The 22,317-nt window shown below is 37.1% G+C and overlaps 1 protein-coding gene across 5 annotated transcripts in view; it reads left to right on the top strand.

Annotated features, from left to right (window-relative positions):
• The window catches only part of PDE7A (phosphodiesterase 7A), a 76,152-nt gene that overhangs the window by 24,377 nt on the left and 29,458 nt on the right, over positions 1-22,317 (top strand). For 3 of the 5 annotated variants that reach the window (XM_057426106.1, XM_057426110.1, XM_057426108.1), the window contains exon 2: positions 16,576-16,636. In XM_057426106.1, coding sequence (XP_057282089.1) covers positions 16,576-16,636 — 61 coding nt within the window. Of the gene's footprint in view, positions 1-9,592; positions 9,746-16,575; positions 16,637-22,317 lie in introns of those variants that run through there. The other 2 variants (XM_057426107.1, XM_057426109.1) reach the window with 2 other exon arrangements.

The following is a 22,317-nucleotide window of genomic DNA, read 5'->3' as shown; positions in this document are numbered from 1 at the left end:
ATTAGATATAGCTTCAAAGCGTATGCTGATTTTTCCACTACAGCTTTTCATCACTTCCACAAGTTCAGCATGCCCTATACAGATGCTTAATTTGTATGCTGGGCCCTGTGATAAAGCTATTTCTGTCGATGAGATTCCAAAATTGTAGGCACTGATGTCAATGCAGATGAGGTTAGCCTAATTTGGTCAAGAGAGGGCTATGCCATGCAAAATCTTCTTTACATGGGCACATAAAGGCCAGTGCCAAGACTGACAGGTGTCCAGTGGGTGGCAAGGAGCTTCAGAGAGAAACATTCTTGTTGGTACTGCTACAATTCTTGCTTCTTTAAGAAACAATATAATAATTGTATGGCTTTTTTCAGCATCCCTGCAGGATAACGAAGTGAAATGGAAATGGAACTTAATTCTACAAATGAGAATCTTTTAAATCCTATTGGAATAACTTTTTAATGCTAAGTTCTTAAATTCAATTTCTGCCTAATGCTAAAGTTTGACAATGACTGTAACATCTTGTTGCCTTCAGAAATGGAATATTAAATTCAGAGGTATGCTGCTGTGAAATCCCTGTAAGAAAAATTACTTGAAAGTGGTTTTTAATTGTAGGAGGTCTTGGAGTGTTGTAAATGCGATAAAGTGCACACTGAGGGTGAATAATGAGAAGTCTGTTAAAGGATAATGTATTTTTGAAAAGGCTGAAGAAGAATGTTAGTTGTAGTTGAGGAAGTCCCTGAACATTTTTCTGCTAGCTTTCCACCTTTTTTTCTATGTCAGCTGTGAAGTGTATATAAAAAAAAAATTATTAATCTCTTAATAGAACGCTTTCTTTGTATGTCCATTTCCATAACTCCCTCAATGCCTCCTGTGAATAGGGGATTGCACTCATATGGAATTTTGTGGCTGGGAATTTTTTATATTAGTTTTGAGCCTGCAGTTCATCTCTTCGTTTGTCAGCTACTTCTTTCTTAGAACTGATTAAAAAAAACCCAAAAACAACCAAAGCTCTTTCTTTGCATCCAGGAAATACTGTCTTATGCTGACATGTCTGTGTAATAGAAGGCTGAACTGTTTGTGTATTTCAGTCTCAAACACAGTAGTCTTTTTCAGTTCAACACCTGCAGACGTAAGCCACAACACTACTGAAAAGCTCTTCTGTTACTGGGTCAGCTTTATCTGTAGTGGGTGAGATGCTGAAATACATCAGTTTTTTGATGAAAAGTCTTTGGATGTGTGGATTGCTGGCATCCACCTAATAACAGAATATTAATAAAGGCAATAACTACATGTTTTACAGATGTGTAAATGTCTGTAAAGGTATTAATGCGAAACTGATGTTTTTATTAGACTTTATTGGCAAGTTTTTAAAGCATTCGCTGCAAGAAACATGCATCTGCTACAGGTCAAAGAAGGAGAATTTGGAAATATGTAGGTCAGGGTTTTATCAGTAACTCAATAGAAAGTGGGAAGCTTGCAATAATATATTGCAGGCTGGGAAGTGAGGGGAGTTGTTGCAATGGCAGTTGTTGAACTATGACATTTGTAAGGCTGGGGTTTTCATTAGAGCCTTTCCAAGTTTAAGTAGTTCAGCTGAAATTGGTCTGCTTAACCAGTTCAGTTGAAATTATTCTGCTTAACCTTAATGGGCGTAGGTTTAATTACTTCTTTAGAATATGCGTGGAAGACTACAAGCATTTTTGGGTATGGTGCATAAGCATGTTCTGAAATAAGTGTTTAGTGCAGGTGAGCCTCTAGATGAATTTTTTTCTGGGAAGAATGTTGCAGCATTAACTATAGTTCTGCTGCTCATGACTTGGGGTGGTGGTTGTTTTCTGGTTGGCTTTTTTTCTAAAAAAGCTTGAAATGTTAGAGTTTTGAGGTGAAAAATAAAATGTAGTTGGCCAGTGTAACTTCTCTTAACCTTATTTTTTGTATTTCAGATAGTATGCGTTGCTTCCTAGTTTTGTGCTTTGCTTTTTTGTCACATGCTTGGGTGCAGCCAATGTGATCTTTCTTTGAATCTTTTTAATCTTTATAAACTCTGTGATGACTATTTAAGTTAATTACTGTTTTCATTTTTAATGCCATCATACTACAAATAAAATATTGTATTGATTGTGGATTTTACATCAGATGGTATAATCAGTTTCAGTATTTCAGTTATTTTAATGGAAATGATCACAGAATGGGAAAATAAGTTAGGCTTGATTTATTTCAGATGTTCTGTTGCCATCTCTGCTTAATTTATTGATGTGAAACTTCCAGCTTTCCCACTGAAATTTAATCTTTTTTGACAACGTAATATTTCCATGTGATGGCTAGAAAGGAACCAGAAACAAAGATGATTTTATTACTGCCTTTTTAATGTTTAGCCTATTTTATGAGCTTCACCGTATGCCTGTGTGCCTAGGGAAATGCTGAAATGTGGGTTGTGTTGCTTTTTCCTGTGGAAATACTTTCTTAGTTCCCCTTTTTAATTCCTTTTTTATTTTTTCCCTTTAATAGTTGAAAATTATATCTAAAATCCTTGCATAGATACCTGCTTATTGCAAATGGAAGCTGTGTTGCCTGGGGAATCTCAGTAAGTGTTAGTATTTTAATTTTGTTTAAACTGCTCTTTAACTACTTCCTGTAAAGTGAAGTGTGTATGAAGGGTTTAAAGCTATCTTTTTAGCAGTGTTTGGAGAAGGGAGAACTTGCTAGTCCAGAAAAAGGCAGGCAGATGCTGCTTAGGCTTGAAGGAAGGTGAGCCCTTATGGTTACGGGAGATTATCCTTCGGAGCCAAATAGAAGCTCATGGGTTTTTATTTAGTCTGTTCATTTCTGATTCCTTTTCTTGTCTGAATGAGAGAAACCAGGCACCAAGTCAAAAGGAGCAGCACACATTATGCCCTGCCCCAGTGCCTTTTAGCCTTCATTCGTAGCACTGTGTTTCTCTCTCCTTGGGGTTCCTGAGCTAGACAGACACTTTTGTGGAAATTCATACATACAATGCTGCTGTCTGGGGAGGCCCCGACTGCTGACTGAGCTGCTCCTTTACATACGTGCTCTTCTGGGACCTGTGAAGCTGCAGAAGTGAGCTAATAGTGTTCATTCAAGTATTCATATAAGAATAAAAGTTATTGATGAAGCTTCTATCCAAGGAAAAAAGCTTAAGACTTGAAATTAGAGGACGAGCTTCTTGTGTCCTTTTTGTCTTCTGTAGGTAATTTATGAGGAATTGTAAGATGCAACTACCGTGGCTTAAATTTCTGTAATTTCCTTTTCTGGTGTTGTGATGTGTTGACAGTTTTGTGGTGTCATCTTCCTGTGAGATTGTGGTCTCAGTGTTTTTTATTTAGGTTTCCAGTTAAATATAAAACAGACGGTAAGACAGTCTTTCACTGTTCAAAGGATGTGCTTTAGAAATGGAACAGGGATATTGTATTGCAGTCTAAAATGCTGGTAGCTTTTCTAGTCATATATTACTGTTCATCTGTTTTCACTTAGGTGGCCAGGTTACTTGCAATATGTGAAGTATGTGGAAATCAAAATTACTCTTTATTTGCTTTTAGTATAGCATTCAATCTTTGTTGAAGGTGTGTTTAGTACTGAAACATGGTAACTCAGCCTGTCTGTACTCGGTCTGTAACTGAGAGCAGTCTGTCTTTACCGAATTGTAGTGTGAGGACCTGGTGGTACTTTGTCTTATAACAACAGTACTGTTTTTTAATTCTTTAAAATCACTAATGAAGGCATTCACTGAACTCCTAACACTGGTCAAATTTCTTGCTGTGCCACAGACCTTTTGTGGATGAGCAGATGACAGTATCTGTAAACACGTGCAAGCAGGTACAAATTGATGTAGACGAGTCCTGGTTGAACATCTGTCCGATCATGTTAAAGTGATTCTCTGTCTAAAATAATAAGCCTCAGTATGTCTGACAGACAGTTGAAAAAAATTTCCTAAGTAACAAATGACAGTTACATGTATGTAAACTGTCATCTTAAATTTTTAATGCTTTTTTTCAATTATTTCTTTAAACAGGATTTGCTAAAAGTGGAGTATAGCTTCTTGACATCTTCTCTTCACTGGGGCGAAGCAGAAATCCAAGTTCTGTGGATTCAAACAAAGCCCTACTAATAGTAAGCAAGCAGCCTCAGAAAATGCGTGTCTGAAAAAAATAATATTATAGTATAGAGCTTTAGTTCCTTGGCTAGATACACTTTCATAAGAATAAGGCTTTCATAAGGTACAAACTGGCACAGTGACAATTTTGATCCAGTTTAGATGCATAATGGTATATGCTCTTGGTAGAAACTCTGAAATTTACTATGTTAGGTATTAACAAATCACCAGAAGATTAACTAAAGTTCATGATTTGACAGAGGCACTGAGAGTTCTCTAATTTGTATTGCAAAAGAAGCATTTTAAAAGAAGTAATTTGTTTCTAGATGCTTAATCTATGCAAGGAAATAAAAAATGTGGTCATATCCACCACTAGGCTAAGATATGTGCATTTTTGCCAAATCACTTTTTCAGTGTTAAACAGCCATTTTTATTATCCTGCATAAGAATGAAGTTGAGCAAATAAGATGAAAGGTTAAGAGCAGCCATAAAAAAAATAATAAACATTTAAAAATAATAAACATTTAATAACATGATTGCTTTGGCAAATATTGGTTATTTATTTATAAAATATAGAATACCTCATACCCCTTTTGGAAATGGAGTGCACATAGGATGATCCTGATAGTTTTCTATTGCTGTGTTAGAGTACCTAATGAATGAGTGGTGGTATGGAAATGTAGGTTGTTGACTTCCTTTCATTCATTGGGTTTGGATCATTTCTTTTCTAAGGGGTGGTTCTTTCTTTTTCTGTTTTATTGAAGACTGAAATGGAAGTTTTCTAAAAATGAAAAGTGGCTTTTAAGGAAATTGCTAAATTCTGCTTTCTGGATCTGTAGCCATTCTTGGCTTTAGAAGTTCATGTTCTGGAGTTCTAAGCCCTTGGTTCAAGATCAGGCACCCTCCCGAGTTTAGTTGCACTGAATTAGGCAGCAGTGATGATTTATATATAGTAACAGAAGTGAATTTTTCTAACTTTATTGTATTTTTCATGTTTGCTTATTGCTTGCTAGCCAATCTATAGCTTTAAGTAGTTAAGTCACCATCCCTGGAGGTGTAGATGTAGTGCTTAGAGATATGTTTTATCGGTGGACTTGTCAGTGTCAAGTTTACAGTTGGACTTGATGATCTTGAAGGTCTTTCCTATCTAAATGATTTAATGATTCTATAATTTTATTAATAAGCAGCTAGAATAGTTGGAATCTTTCACCTAGTTCCAACATAGGCTAACATGGCAAATGTTTTAAATAAGAAGCTGAATTGAAAGTAAAATTCTTAGATAACATCTTAAATTAAGACGTTAAGTAACATTTGTGAAAGTTGGTTGGTGTGTATACATTATGAAATTCTAAAAGGTCTACTCTAATTATCTGTAAAAATAATGGCATATTTTCCCCTTATTTTTTCCTTAAGATCTGTGCTGAGTGGTTAGGTTTGGCTGCAGCAATACCTACCCACATTTTTTATAAGCGTACTTCTCATAGATTACCATTCAATTATTTTTTGTTAGTGAAGTCTGCTGAGGAGAGAGATCACACATGATCGATAATGAGGGAGGGAGAAAAGCAAAGCAAAGATGGAAATTAGCTGAGAGCTGTGATTTCCTCTCTTGCCCCCCCCCCCCCCCTTCCCCTCTATATATTGATAAATTGGTAAATGATGGGCTTGTTCCTCTGCTGGCTTTCCATTCTGTTAATATAAATGTGGTTGCGTTCCCTGACTGGTCTGTAACAAGTGATATGCCAGTCTGGAGCATAGCCTAGAAATGAGTGTTGTGTGCTTGTTCTGGCAGGGGGTTTTTGAAGGGCAAAGGAGGCTCCATGAAGAGCTCATTTCTGGGCCAGGTGTGTTAAGCGTGTGTGCATGTGTGTATGAAATCAGGTCACTCTGGTAAGTTGGAATGATCAGCAACAGGCCTCAAACCTCTGCATAAAAACTCATGTGGTGATGGAAATCTGTGAGGCCCTGTTGTATTTAAACAGGAGCATCACATCAGACCCAGTAATGTCTGAAATATAGTGCTGTTGCTTCAACCCTGGATTCCTTGAAATAAGGTGTGTGTGTGGGGGGAGGGGGCATTTAAAGATACTTCTGTACATTCTGATACTTCTGTTACTGAGGTTTGTAAGGCAACACTGAGTTGCCGTATTCTTCTTCTTAGTTGCCTACATTCTTCAGGACTGCTGAAATTCATTTCTAAAAGGGTTGGAACAGATGGATATTTAGAAATATTGCAAGTAAAACTGGGATCCTGTACTTAGTACTTCAAATAATAGAGTACACTAATAGGGAATAATGGGTTTCCATGTGGAGCCTTGCAGATCCCTAGGAGCCTATATGGAAATAATTCTATCCCTGCAAATCACCATGGCCTGTTAATGGGGTGCTACTTTGAATCCGTAGGAGCTGGTCCTATGTGCTGCCAGTTTCACAGTGAGAGCAAACCAGTATCTTTATCAAATTCATTAGTGGAATCTTTGTAACATCTATTTCAAGACCCCAAAGTGCTTTCTGCTGTATTGATAATGAGATTTTTTTTCTTATTAGGAATTACACAAAGGTTTACTCATCAAACGCAAAAATGGTAGCAAAGCATGCCTTTGACTGCTTACATGCCTCTACAGTGACGTATTTTACATTGAAGTCATTGGGATATTTATGTTCCTTTGTTTGGAAATGGTAAGAGACAGCAATTACGCTTGTACATTTGAGCTGATGGTAAGGACAGAGGAGCTAGATAATAACTTGCATGATGTATTTGACAGTTAAATACTGTAAATCTTGCTTTACCAAGCGTGGCATCTCTGCAGGTATTGAGAAAATGAATTTTAGAAAAAACAAAAAAGAATCTGCTAAAAAACAGGGAAGAAAAAGAGAAGACAAGAAAATGAAACAGCCCTAGAAATTTACATAATTTTTAAGACAAAAAAAAATAAGAAAACCAATATATGATAGCTCTTCCTTCTGGTGTGCACCTTCATGTCAAGATAAAGCTGAGATTGCTGGTGATGTCCACAGCCCAAGGGTCACTGATTGCACTCCCACAATGTTGCTAGTATAATAGGCAGCATGTTATCATTGAGGAGAATTTAGTACTATCTTATTTTTACATAGTCTTGTACCTGAGAGTTTACCTTGCCAGTGACCTTGAATTAATTTCCTTCGTATACCTGTAAGACATCATTTATTTCACCTTCACCTTAGAATTGCTAATGGGGTTATTCAGAGCAGTACTTTCCCCACTTGAGCTTCTTTGTTGATTTCTAATACTTCTCTTACAAACCAGTGCACTTTTTGGCCTTCCTCTGTCTCCAGATTCTGATTCCTATTTCTGAAAATGAAAGTCTTTCCATTTCCAAGCCATAGTTGAAACAAATAATGCTGTAGTGGTGCTTAACGCATGGGCAGATGTTTTTATTTCTGTGTTCTGGTATTAAACCTATCCTAGAGACAGTAGTTTTAAGAAAAATCCTCTAGTAATAGGAGGCTGATTAATTAAACCACTTACTGTTGGAAGACAAAAATGGAAATGGTGATTACCTTGTATTGTTGTGAGTTCTAAGATAATGTGTTTTCGGTATGAGTAGGAGAAAGGCTTGCTCCCCGAAGCTGGGATAAGGCAATCCACATACTCCAAGAAGTATCTTCATTTGTTCTGAGAGAGGAAAATAGAGAGCACTGATCAGGGGTTGAAAATAGTGGTAATGGAGAGAAGTGCTTGATCTTTCAAAGACTAAGGCTATATGTGTTATTTTTATCTGGAGGAGAATTCAGTCTTACACAAATCATCTCATTGTCCCTGTTATTCATGCCCATTTGTTTGTTTTCCATAGGGGTTTCAGTATGCGACAGCTAGGCTCCTTTCAAAAGAAACTAAACGATTCCACTGTGTATGCACCAAATGTACTCTAGTCCTGGAAAGGATCATAAAGGTTTGATCACTTACCAGTCATTTCTGGTAGCTTTGAACCTTCTGTGGTAGGTTGGGTCCAGGACATTTAAGCAGAAAAAAAATCTGGGCTTCAAGTAGTATAGGTGTAAAGACCTCCACAGCAGCTGTGTTTTGATCTTCTCCAGTTGTGCCAAACTGCTAGTGCAGATATAGCCTAATGACATTTATTCTGGGTTTGTTTTTTTTTTGTTTGTTTGTTTGTTTTTTTTTAAGTGACATCACACTGCTGCTGACTAATTGTCAGGGTGTCTTAACCTTGTCAAGTGTTCAGACAGGGTGATGTTAAACCTGCCTGAGTGATAGTTTGTATTTTGGGTGGAACTTGAAAAACCTCTAGGTAAGCGCTGTATTCATCAAGTGGGGTATCAAAAGGTCCATTCTGAATGTTCTTGCCTCTGGTTTTCATCTGGCTAGTTTTCAGGGGCATGGGGAGGGGAGAGAATAGAAGAATACATTTTGGAATGTAACATGTGCTGGAGGAACCCAGTTACTGAGTCTTTTTCATTCAGTAAACATCCACTGTGGTGAGTCTCCCCTTTTCCAGTGGATAGGAGGAAATTAAATTTTTAGTGCTAAAGCTGCTCCTTTAGTAATCTGTGGTAACTTTTGTATTGTGCACATATGGAATTTGCAATACGATCTTACAATGAAAGTAATTATAGGAAGAGCAGAACCTTCATGTGATTTTCAATTATTCAACTTTATCCTTTTAAACTCATCAATATCCCACACTGTTCCTTCTTTTCCCCCCTCGGCTGCTTTTTTTCCCAAACTATATGAGATTTCTTTGTATTTCTGAAATGAATCATTTTTGTCAGTTTAAGATGACAAAAATTAAAACGAGTCTCAAAGCTGCACCATCAGTTCTCTTGGAGGAGGTTATCTTTCCAGCCCTGGGAAGTGCTGGGGAGTGTGTGAGGGGAGTTGCAGGCAAGTTCAACACTCAGAGCAATAAACCAAAGCAACATGCCAGTTCAGGTTTGGTATTTAGTGGACAAAAGAGATTAGAGAACAGTGATTAGTTTCAATGATTTCATTTACGTAGTGCATTAACTTTATTTATAATAAGATGCTATGAAAGGAACCTTGACGTATGTTTTGAAGTTCAGTTCATACAGCAGTTCTCAAGGTGGCAGAGATAAAAGGAACTTGTGAGTATTGGCTATGGTCAAATCAGCTGGAAGCAGGCTCTTCATAGCAGTTAAAGACAAGGCAGTATCCTGAATTAGCTCAGGTGGTTTGAGTACTGGAATTTGATCCTGTAGTCTGTCCTGCTTTGCTGTATTAAAATGTGTTACCAAAGCACACAATCATGGGTTTTGTTTCCTTTAGCATTTCTGTAGGGTTTATAAGGCTTTTCTATTTGCCATGTCCTCCGGTTGTGAAAGTTTCTTGTTGAGTGTTGCATTTGCAGCCAGTCGTCTGGGGCAGTGCCGCTCATGTGGAGCACATTGCTGGGGCTGTCAGGTGACAGCAGTCTTGGCGCAGCTGTTGGTGGTGCAGGCAGCCCCTGCCTGCCTTCTTCTGCCTTCCCTCTGCGCACCGCTTCTCCAGCTCAGACACCCTCACGCAGCTTCCGCACTGGCGGGGATCAGAGAGGCGATTATGCTTCAGGTCTTTGGGGTGATCCAATGGGAATTGCATTGATCTGGTGTTTAGCTCTGATCTTTATCAAATGGATAACTTCTAAGGTAGGCCATTTTATTATTCTGTTTTGACTAACTGGGTTTATAAGTGCCCTGAGAGAAAAGTCATTAAGAACTTCACGAGTACTTATTTTTCTTTTTTAAATCTAATCTGTTTTGGAAACACATCATTCAACATTTAAAATTGTGTTCCTTCAATGTTCATACATGATTTTGTAGCTCTTGACTCTCGCCTGCCTTGAAGTGGGAAGAGTGTGTTTGTAGCAGTGCCAGTTAGGAGACGGGGAAAATAGATCTGAAATGGTTTCTGAATGACAGGGGTTTGCTTGCCTCCTCTACCAACAGATCTTTACCTATATAGCCCTTTTAAGGCTTTGTGAAAATTAGGAAAAACAATTTTAAGCATAGTGAGAATAATATAAACTAGTGTATTTTGCTTCCTGGACAGGATATCCTTTTTGTATTGTTGATTTCAGGGTTACAGGAGTGGAAATACCAGTTTTGTTTGCTTTTGGGGAATACTGGCCACTTCATTTACTTTGTAGCCTTTCCATTTTAGATGCCTGTGTTTTGAAAAATATGTGCTAATTGGACACATTAGACAAAATTCTGAATTCCTGTTTTCTTATCCTAAAGAATGTAAGAATCCCTATAATGTTTATTGTGGTAGTAAATAGAGGTAGGATTGGTGCTTGCTGATGAGACCATGCTCTTCTCAGTATAACTCACTGCATAACCTGGAATTCATTACAAAAAAAGGAATAGATTTAAGTTTAGGATTGTGAAGGAGTGTTAGAACCATTGGAGACAATGAGAGAGACTGAGAAAAATCAGTGTTCATGCATTTGTGTATAGATCAGGTTTTTTATTAATACACAATTCTAACATTCCTGTGCAATTGACAGGAGAATCTGAACAAATATGAATTTGAACTTGTGAAACCAAACTTTGCCGGGTATCTATGCCTGTACATTTTGTTTTTTGCCAGTAACAGTTCAACATTTACTAAAAACAAAGCCGGGCAGGCTTAGTTACTGACACTTGTGATAACTTTTGTCACATCAAGAAAAAGACCAGGATACTGTAATGTGGATGTTCACTTGTGAATGATGGTGGATTCTAAATGCTGAAGTTTTACAGCCAGTGTGTTAGCTTAATACATACATCATCCACATTTTACTGGTATACAGTCAAATAACTGTTTTCTGAAACTTGATATAAAAAGCCTGTATAAGAATTATGTCTGTAATTCAGTTTGGTAAAAGATTCTGTTGAGGTGGGAGAAACAGGAATTCTAGGTAGCTGACATAATACAGTCAAGCATAAAAACCTGCTGTTTATGGTTGTGTTTTTAAAAGAAACAACTGTTCTCACATTTAACACATTTTTTTTGTGTTCATCCAATTATCCTATTGTGCTGTTGCTTGAGTCCTTCTGCCACTCCAATTTAGTTCCTAAGGGTAATGCTTCTGGGTCTTTCTGTCATCACTTAAGTCAGTCACACTTCTTGGACTATGCTTTCTATTCTGATCAATTTCCAGGCTTTTGTTTTGTATGTTTTTGTTAAACCTTGAGGTTTTTATGTTGGTGAAACTTTGGGTAAATCATATGATGCCACTTGATATAGATCTAAAGTGTGTAAGAGAAAATACCTTGCAGCTGCTCGTTAGACTTATGTTAGATGTAAGTATCACTAGTGTTGGTAACTATCATTCAAATGATAGCTAAGTTTATAAATGATTGCCATCTGTCTTGGGAAATGGTCATGTGAAATAGCTTTATATGGAAGAGAATACTGAAATTGCTACCCTCAGATATTTAAGCGGGGGGGTGTGTGTGTGTCTTAGAGCTGATTAGCTTTGCCTTCCCGAAATTAACTATGTTTTCTTATCACTGCTTTGATAAACTTTCAAAATACTGCTTTGAACTCAAGTGTAATACTTAGAAAACAGTAGTAGGATTGTTTTGCAGTGTCTTGCCTGAGTTCAAATGCAGTTTCAGTACTTTAAAAGAATATTTTTTCCAGTGCTTTAGTGAGTAAACACTTGGTGATGCCTTGTGGAAAACTTAAGTTAGCATGGAGCTTTAAATTACTTGAAATAATGCTAAGAATACATGGTGGGCTCACTTTTGAAATCCAATAATAGTTGGAGAAATCCCAATAGCCTAAGTTTCTAATTCTAGGGTCTTAGAGTCAGTAAACCATCTTAGAATCTGAAATAGTTTCCAAGCGTGTTTATTTGAGGCAGTGTAACCAGTAAGTTGCAGTTGCCATGATGTAACAGCTTCTCCAAACTTGGTCTTAATTTCTCTTTCTGAAAACAATCCTCTGATTGTTGGTCAAGTTAAGTTGGACAGAAAAGCCAAGTAGGTAAAAATACCTGACTGGTTGTGTTGCTGGCCTCTTGATTTTTCTTTCCCTGCTTTTATGAACTGAAAACTGAACCACAGAATGTGGATTTTTTTTTTACTCCCATCAGAAAGCATAGATGGTTCTTTCTGTGTGAGGTTGTGTATTCAGAAGGCCAACAGCTCTACCAGTTTCTGCTGTTACAGAAGGAGACCAGCAGTTGTTTTGCTTGATAGTTCAAAAGCTGCCTTGCTGTGCTTGCCAACAGTAACAGTAGTGCTCTGCTCTGAACTGGATTGAGAAGTCCTTGTGATAAAATTGATACATCAATGGAAATGTTTTTTTGGCACAAACACCAGCAGGTGTTCTGTTTCCAAGTGTTACGTGCATATGCTGTGCTCACTAGCATCACTGAAGTAGCTTCCCTTTGAAGATGTATGTGTGCTATTTTGGCATGTCATTTCCATTGCATGGCCTTTAATAACATCCTGTACTCTTGTGAAAAGATTTCTTCAGAAATCTTTCAGAATCTATCTTCTGGTAGATACTCCCTTCATCTATGTTTGTGGAGAACTTGTATGGTTGTTGCTCTTAAAGGATTAACGGATCTTTCACTTTAGTTTGAACATGTTCCGTTCACTTTGTGGAATAAAGATTTGGAAAAAAAAGAGGAGAAATTAAAGCTTTTCTTACTGTATTGCCCCTGAGAAGAATAAATGACACTCTGAAAACCTCACCTTAAATTTCATATTAAAGTGAAAGTCCAGTGTAAACAGTCATTCCCAGTCATCTTTTCTGACATCCCTCTTCACTGCTGAAGCAGTGTGCACCCAGTTCAGATGGCTGTGCTCATGTCTGGGAAGGAGTGGAGCAGTTAAGAACCTCACCTAATCATTTGGGAAATTGTTGAATCAGTTGGTGTCCAGCAGACATTCCCACCAGACCAAGTTGCCCTTGAAAAGGGAACCTGCCTAAACACAAGGGTTGTATTCAGTTTGAGCACTAGTAATTCTGTCTGCCTGTTTGAATGATGCTTATTTGTTTGAGATTTGTACAGAGGGTCAAAGAGTTCAGTTTATGGTTATTAACAGGTACAAAGCCTCAGGTACACCAAAGAGGTGGCAGAGATCTAGAAATAAATTTTTACACCAAATGAGCTAAAAATATTAACAATAACATGGTATTTTGAAGTGTCAGAAGTCAAGCTCTGTTCGTGCAGTTTTTAGTCAAGGTTTCTGTAGGCTGGCAGAGCGTATGCTACAGTCATCTCAGCTGTGTAATTAGGGTAAATTTTTAGTGTAACTATAATCTTGATGTCTTAGTGTAGACCACAGAGAGTGGGCCTTTGATTAGCAATGAGGGAGGAGGCATTTTTGGTGGTCAGCAAGGGCAGAATCCTGGTGATTAAATTGTCTGAACCACTGGGCACTTTATTTCTTTAGGTTTGCTTACAAATCTGCTGCACATGGCAGCTCACATCTCGTTAGAAGCTGATGCATTAAATCTTACCTTTCTCTTTGCTGGATTTAAAAAACAGAGTCTGGACAGAGTATCTTAAAGAACCACTGGCAGGGTAGATTAAATATAATTTTTTGTCTTTTCCCTCGCATTTTTCTAGAGTAATGTAGGGATAGTATAACAAGTACGCTGATAGTATTATTTGAAGTGGGAAAATAGGAAGTATACCTCAACCTGTGGTACATAGTCTGTAACCTATTTGCAGTGTAAGCTGACACAAAGCAGTATGTGTCTGCATGAGCATAGTATTATTTAATTTGTCTACTTAGAACAAATTGCTGAAAACCTCTGTACCATTAGCTCCCCCCTCTGTCTCTGACTGCCCACCGCAGTGCTCCTAGCTGCCTGTACTTCACTCAGTTTGCCTGATCTGAAGGTACGAGGTGTGACTACTCATCACCCACCCTGTATCTGTCCCTTGGTGAAACCTGCCCATAAGTATTTTCCTCTTACATATTTTACTTAATACATTCCATGAATGAAGTCACTTTACGACCTCTACCCTTTTAACAAAATCAGCTGAAATTGTCCTACTACTTTTGAGGAATTATTCATAAGGTTTTCACAATAATTTTTAGGACACCATGCTTTGAAAGGTGATTTTTAAAAGGAGTTGATTGTTAAAATATTCCTACAAGATCTTTCTTGTAGGAGTCCTTGCAGAATGAAATAACTTGCTTGTAAAGGGACTGGTGTATCTTTTAAAAAATGTGCTTTCTCTCTGACATCATGGATGTACTGCTTTATTTAGCAAACAATATTTTAGAGAGCAAGTAATATTTTAGAATCAAAAGGATTTATTTTTCAGTAAATTCTTACATATTGTTCTATTTCTCAGAGACTACTGTTCCAGTTGGGCATGCTTCATCTAGCTGCATGTGTGCTTGGCTTTCTCCTGTATTAGATTACAGAACTGTACTGGACATGTCCAGAAATCTGTGATAGACAGGTGCAAATTGCAAGTTAGCACTAAATTACATCACTGATTGTGCCTAGTCAGTGATATGAAATGTTCCAGGCTACTGCAAATATACCCAGCTGAGATGTGCTGAAATTCAAACATAGGTTATATGAAGAAATTTGTAAATCTTAGTGGGAAATCAGCATCATTTTCTGGATGATGAGTTGTATTGCTGCCTTTGCCATCAGGACAGGCACATTGCTGTGAGAAATGCTGTACAAACATATTTGAGGGAAGGATTATTTTCATGATTTCTGATTTTCCAAGGAAATGGAGAACAAAAGCTAAGATAACAAAACTGCTGCACAGGGACTTCTTCCATGTAGTCTTCACAACAGCTACTATAATTGGACCCCTAGCTCCCCAATTGGAGCTAGGTCTTTGGTCATTTCTGTAATTAAATATTAATATTCCCTTTGGAAAAACTTCTCTGGCTTCAACTGTAATGCTTTCTTTTTTGTTTTAACATGAAAAATACTGTAACAATTAAGTGTGCTTCTGGGTTTGGAGTCTTAGCACATCAGTTGTACAAATCATGCTGAGACGTTGTTAATCTGTAGTCTTTCTTTGTGTGCATCCAGTTTGTTCTGTAGATAGATGCATGCAAGCAGTTTTGCCTTTTCCCCCTTCCAAATAATTTGTTTAATTACCTCTTTTTCTTTAAGAATTAATTTCGGTAGCCAACATCTGTTTTTCTGTCCCATTTCCTAACATGGTTTGGTTTCCCTCTTTTGAAGTTGGACTTTTTCAGGTGGTTGTGTGTACCTGGTATAGTGTTGTTTCTGCTACACAGCAGAAAAAAATAGGTGAGTGCATCCACCTCCAGGCTAGCTTTTACCTAAAGTTCTCAAAGGGGTATGGTAACCCTTTGTGGCACTGAAGGCTTCTCTGTCCTAAGTATAAAGAAGCAGCATGGTGGACAGGGATAGGTCATAGGAGTTTTTAACGTACACAGACACACTCACAAAATCTTACTTCTTTAAAGAACAAATGTTGTGAACTGGCAAAATTGAGTTCTGATTGTGAAGGTGTTCCTCTGATCCCTAGGGTTAAGAAAGAACATTAATGAACGCCCCAGGAAACAGCAGAAGATGGTGAAAGTGCAATAAAGGCAAGGCGTGAGGCTGGGTGCTAGGTCGTGCCAAGCTTTGAAGACTACCTGATGCCAGTGTTGTGTAACTATGAGAACATTCATCTAGCTTTTAGCTATTAGAGGGAGCGTTCACCACACTTGTGGGAGACTTACTGGATTATAGCCATTATCACATCAGTTGAATATGTATGGAACATACGTACTTTGTGTAGGTAAAAAATGCAGCCTACATGCGTGTGTCTTGGTGTCATGTGGGACTCTTCTAGACTTCTATCATCAAATGTGAAATTCTGCAGACTTGTTTTCTTTAAACTACCCTTATGTGTTACATCCTGCTTCAGTGGTACCGTGTTTTGTCTGCAGAGAGTACCCAGTGAAATGCAAGTAGCATGTGGCAGCCAAGTCCTGCCCTTGCAGAATATAGGTTGAATTCCAAGGACTGCAGTAATGGTGTCATTTGAGTTCTCTTACTTCTGTTAGAACTACTTTTAGCTTTGAAAGAGGGAAGTGCCACATAGGTAAAAATAAACAAACAAAGCAGAAACTGCAAGTATTCATTTTAAGTATTAGTTTCTAAAAGGCTCCAAGGAGCATGGTGGTTTTTTTGTTTGTATTTGTTGGGTTTTCGGTGGGTTCCTGGTTTGTTGTTTTTTTTTTTTTTTTGTCTTCTTAATCTTACTATATGTCTTTCTTTTTTTAACCTGTAAGGATGTTTGAGGAACATCTGGAAAGAAATTGGGGTGGGGAGGAATATTTTTCTCCACACTCTGATCCTGTCCTTCCTTTGTCCCCTCCTAAAACAAAATCAGTATTTACATAACTGAAAGATGCATGTTCAAATGTCAAAAAATGTTGACATTTAAATTGGAATGTCTTTAATTGGAGACTTTATTTTCCTTTCAGTTTAAAAATGATTCAGTTCTAACTTGCATAACATACACTTTTTGTTTCAGAGACGTGGAGCTATTTCCTATGACAGCTCTGATCAGACTGCGTTGTACATTCGTATGCTAGGTAAGCGTGATACTTCCTATATTGCAAAGTTTTAATGTTTATGATTGATTAAAAGTATTTTTTATATTTGAATTTTTAAACTTGTCATTTGCTTTCTCCTCAATAATATTCTGGTTAGATTCTTTAGAAGAGTTTGGGTTCTTTTGTGGTGACTTCGGAATTTTTAGTTGTTTGCCTTTTTTATTTTTTTGAGTTAACGGTTGTTGGATGTTTTGCTTCTATATTAAAAAAAAATACAAATCTTATAATTAACTGAACATGTGTGGTAGAGTTTAAGTTTTCCAAGTGACTCATGATTGAGCTTTATTTCTGTGATGGAGTTTATCAGCTCTGCGTGGTATAACTTTGTGGGTAAAACCGTAGCTTAGAGAACATTTGTGTGAGATTTGCCACACGCTTTTAAAATGCAGCACTGAGGCTATGAAATGCTGAGGGTGTTCTTAAAATAATGATATGATTTTAAACAATACTTCTTTTATTAATACAAGATGATTTGAGAAGGGAAAGGATGCATGACAGGGCCAGTAGCTTAGTCAACTTACTGAAGAATGTTTCCAGAGTAGCAACTAGACAAAGGGTAAAGCCAAATTAAAATGAAAGAACAGAATTAGGAGGGGAAGCATCGGGGGGAGACCCTCTGCAATAGTGAGTGCATGAGGTCAGTGGCTGGGAGGAGAAAAATGTAAAGCTCTTGCAGATCTGGCTGCCGGATTCAGTACTTCCAGCACCTCTTCTAGAGGTTGCTGGTGGTGCAGGCGGCATGGGGACTGTGTATGTGCTTTAAGTCTGTTTCACTGCAAAATTATGCCACTTAATTTAAGCCATCTTGAGCTATGATTTTATGTTGAAATGGACTGTAAATGCTTGTATGATGTCTTGCACAGCTCAGTGAACATCATCAGCTAGTGATTATGAATTCTTAAACAGCTCCAACTAAATCAGCCAGATTTAGTTGCTCTCTTTTCAGTTTAGTTGTATATTGTATGTGTTAAAGCCCCCAGAAATTCCTAGCTGCATTCTCTATGAATTTGAAGTTGTAAGCTATATTCATGTGTACATATTTATGTTTATGTATATGAATTTAGTCATAACCTATGTATGTAGGGTAGGGTATACACATGCATATGTGTATATAAATCCAATTTTGACTTAATATATTCACATTTTTGTTTTTCAGTTATTTTGATTTTATTTTTTTGTAAGCTTGCGAAGTTGTTAATACCCTAGCAGTGACTCTAGTAAAGGATTTTTTGATAAGGGAGTGTAATTACTTTGGAGATTGGTTATGAGGAGGAGGACAGAAAATGCTGGCTTCTAAATGTTTGTTGAACAGACTGCTGTTTTATTTAATTAAAAATTTATTTTCAAAAGTTAAAATAACTTTTTCATTTTTAATCATCCTTTTTGCAGGATGAATACTAGAATTTTTCAAAACATTGTTTTTCTGCTCTAGTCATAAAATCAAGAAAGTAAATTCAGGCCTGAGGTAGTTTTGTTTCTTTGAATTCATGATACTTGCTTTTAAATTAAATTTATTTTATGCTGTGTTTCTGCTTCAAAATCCTACAAATTAAGTACTGTTAATTCCACAGCAGGGAAAATATGGTTTTATTTTGAAAAAGAACTGATATGCTTGAATAAAAGGTACTGTAAGTACATGTCTGTGGTTTTATCTTTATAAAATTAGTCTGCTAATGATAGAAACCCAGCTTGTAGGAAATTAATTCTTAATTTCTGGGGAGAAGAATTGATTTCTTTGCTATTTTAGATGTTTAACTGTACCATGAAGTAGTTAGGCCCATTATTTCTGCAGAGGGGTTTGTGATAATGCTCAAGTAAATCTAGAAAAAAGCAAAGCATGGCTTCCTGTGGTACTTGGTACATACACCTGAACTGAGGGAAAAATAATTTATTTTGAAATCTTTCTCTGACTATTCTCATAGGCAGAACTAGAATATATTCAGAATGTGATGTTAAGTAAATTAAATTTTCACTTGTTCTCTCATTGGAATGAATTCTTAGACTATGTGATTGGTGCTTGTATGAATAGTATAGCTGTTGCTGGCATCCATTGCTGTTCAGTGATGCTAGCTATTCAGAAGCATTTAAAGGTTTGACCTCTTCTGACTTTGGCTGGGGGAGGAGGGTGCCAACAAGCAAACAAAAAATTGCTTATTGGATGTTTGAATCAGTATGCTGAAGTTGTATTACTTTTTCGCTTGTTGGTGATGATATTGTTTTCCCAAATGTTACCTACACTATATTGTACAACTTAGCAGTTATTTACAGATTTATTGCTGTTCTATTTGTAAATGGACTGTAAAAAAGACCAGCCTGAAAGCTGAACAGTTGGATGCATCGGAATGTAGATACATTCATATTGGAGTAGATTCAAGAATGAATATATTAAGTTAGTTTTTTTTTTTAAGAAATGTGAAGTACTGCATTCCCCATACAGTACTGGGAAGGATTTAGTTTGGGTTTTTATTTATCTTTGTATATTTTAGCAGAGTGAGCTTCAAGAAATCCTCAGCTGTAACTTAATGGGAAGTTAGGCATGGTCATGAGAGGTTTTGCCTATTACTTGGTTATTATTCAAAACGGATTGTATTTAATAATTAAATGTACCTCCATAAGGTGTTTATTTTAGCAGACCAAAAATACAAAGCTAAGGGTATCTAGGACACCTCCCTCTGCCTCTGTTTAGTTGTCCTGGCTGTAGAGTTGCTTCCTTCAGCGTTTTCAGGCTATTCCAGTGGGAATACAATGAAAATTCATTTGCGCCAAGTAAAGAGAAAGTAAAGAGAAATTACCGTGATATGGCGGTGTTTCAAGGTTCAATTTAAAAGATCAAAATTTAGGTGCACACAAATAAACAACTAATTCTTAGCTGTCTTCATCAGTGTCGACATAAACAAACAGCGATTACTAATGACTCATCTGTCATACGCCATTCCCAAAATATACACTAAGCCATTCCTGAGTAGCTTATTTACTATTTTAAAGTATAGATACAGATGCAGCATTGTAGAATTTTTCTTGGAAGGGCTAATATACCTGCAGCACCTCAGTCAGCTACTTCTCTCAGCAACTATGAGGAATTATCAGAATTTCTTGTAAGTGCTTCTGTGTAATCTTGATACTTTCTTGATTTTTCTCTTCCTTCCTTTTCTGGTTTCTTTTTCTTGTTGTTATATATTGCCTGAAAATTTTGCTGTTGTTCATGGGGTAGAAAGAGTGGGGCATTGACTACTTGTACTGGGGAACATGCACCTCTGAACTTAAACTGGAGCATTTTACCCTCCTTTAGAGGTCGTCATCACTTCAAATGGGAAACAGTGGAGGCAAGCTACTGTGTAATGGAGGGGCACTCTCTTCTCTGATAGCAGTTACGTTATATTCCTTTTGCTTCAGTTCCAGCATACTCAGCTGACCTGTCATCTATTTCTCCAACAAATTTAATAGGAACTTTAATCTCTGAAGCTAGTTATTCTTTCTGGAAATCCTGCTCTTCACAACTTCGTGGCTTTGACTTGGGTGGTTTACCTTGAAGTAATTTCTGCTCCCAGCTGTCTTCTGTGATCTCTGAGATCTCTGCCCCAGCTCTAGAAGGCCTCGGCTCCACAAGCAGCTGCTGCATTGTTACTGTGCCACACTGGAGTATTAGGGTAGCACAAACTATGTGCCCTGTAACCCTAACGCACAGGGATGTCAGCTATGGCATTTCAGCTGCCTTGTAAGTATCAGAGCTGTCCTTGCGGTGTGAGCAGGAATCTTGAGAGAGGGGTAGGAACCAAACAGTCTGTCTCAAGGTAAGTTTTGTTACAGCCCTGATTCCTGTTCAGTTTTCAGTTGTAGCTGCAGACCTCCCTCTTGCATTCCTTCTTCCAGTATTCAGTCTTCAATTGCGTTTCTGCCTGTATGACTTTTGTCTTAAAAATGCAAGCAATCCTGGTCACCTAGAACTATTCTGAAAAAAAAAAAAAAAATCTAGTGAAGTACTCAGCCAGCAGCTATTTTGTCATGTTGTGCACAAAATCAGATTGTTGTTGAAAGGAAGGTTTTATGTTTCTTAAATCTTTTTTTTTTTGATTCTTAGAGTTCACAGAAACTCTTAAAGAAGAAAAAAATTGTTCCTGGAAGTCCCCTGTCATTAAGATGCTGGACTTGAATGTGTTCCCCTAAGGAAACACAGGAGTCTCTTTAAACTAGCTAAAACTGCTAAAGAGACACTTGAGATTAAAATGGTTAGCTTGCTACCACTTCTGCCCCCTCCCTGGGAAGTTTACCTGTTAAGCACATGGTGTGACCTGATGATTTCAGAAGATTTTGTTATGACTTTTTTTTTTTTAAAGCCTAGCTAGGTAAATGAAAACTATTCATAAATTCTTTTGTTTTAGAATTGTTGTTGAATTTGAATTATCTTCAGCTACTGTAATAATGATTGGAATTCTGTTGCTGTTTGAAGGAACAATGTAACAGTATCCTTTTATCTGATAAAAGTAATCTTAAATCTGAAATATATTCAGCCTTTTTGTTAAGTTACCCATGATGATAAACATGTCTGTCATTTCAGAGTCACAGGGTTACAAAAATCCTGTACAGGATTTCCCAAGCAAATAGATGCAAATATGTTGTGTGCAAGTACAATGAAGTGGGTGCATTTGGGTGTCTTTCGATCTTTGCAGGTCAGATTAACTGAACAGTGAATGCATAATGGTGTTCCAGAATTTCTGGATGTTTCGGGACTTACTATGCATATGTAGTAGAGATTAGTTTCACTGTGCTGATAGCATATAATTTCATGATGTGTTTTTGTGTAGCTAGTTTAGTGCTATTACTTTTTATGTTTTGATATACATAGAAACTTCAGATGGTATCTTCAAATTCCATTTGAACCAATTTTTTTCCAAGCACATTTATTATCTGAAATCTTGAAAAATGGAGTAGTTCTGTACAGTGATAATGGAGACAGCTTTTATGCCTTTGATTTGGCCTAATAGGAATTTTTACTTTGTTTACTGTGATAAATTCCAGTCCTGTGAAAGTGATATCTTTTTCCAGATTAAATCCAAATTTTTTTTTAAATACCACATTTTACCTTTGTTTTTAGTATATCATTTCTTTTGGCTAACTAGTCTTATAAATAGATGTTCTACTTACTCCCTTTTGAAGCAGTGTAGTTAATTATACTTTTGCATTTCACTTGCAGACAGTTTTTCTTGTTTTCCTACTCAAGATATGCAACACTGCAGGCGTTTCAAGTGAACAGGGATACTGTTATTCTGTCTGCACTGTTAGACTAGTAGTAAATGAACAAAGCAGAATTTTTCAAGATACCAATTATCAGATGAACCTGTTTTGCTATTTGAAGAATTCCTTGTTACTCTTCAGGTATTCTTCTGCAAACTTCCTATTCTTGACACTTTGGACAAGTAAATTGTTCACCAAAATCTAGTTTACACTGACTGAAACTATTTGCTAGTTCACCTTATGGTTAGAAAATTTGGAAGGTTAAAACTGCCCTGAAAACTAAACATCACCTTTTCTGTAAGAAAATTAGCTCAAACTCTTTTAATTCAGCTAGTGAACTCATTCACACGGCTGTAGCTATGACTGGTTTCCCAGGTAAATCTTACTGAAAGGTAATGAAAGTTGCATTTTCCTCCATGTATACTAGT

This window comes from Pezoporus wallicus, unplaced genomic scaffold, assembly GCF_028554395.1.
Source record: "Pezoporus wallicus isolate ANWC-B61680 ecotype Strahan unplaced genomic scaffold, APGP_CSIRO_Pwel_v1 contig_4131, whole genome shotgun sequence".
Taxonomy (NCBI): domain Eukaryota; kingdom Metazoa; phylum Chordata; class Aves; order Psittaciformes; family Psittacidae; genus Pezoporus; species Pezoporus wallicus.
Note: the sequence above shows the minus strand (reverse complement) of the source record. Positions and strands in the feature narration are given on the sequence as shown.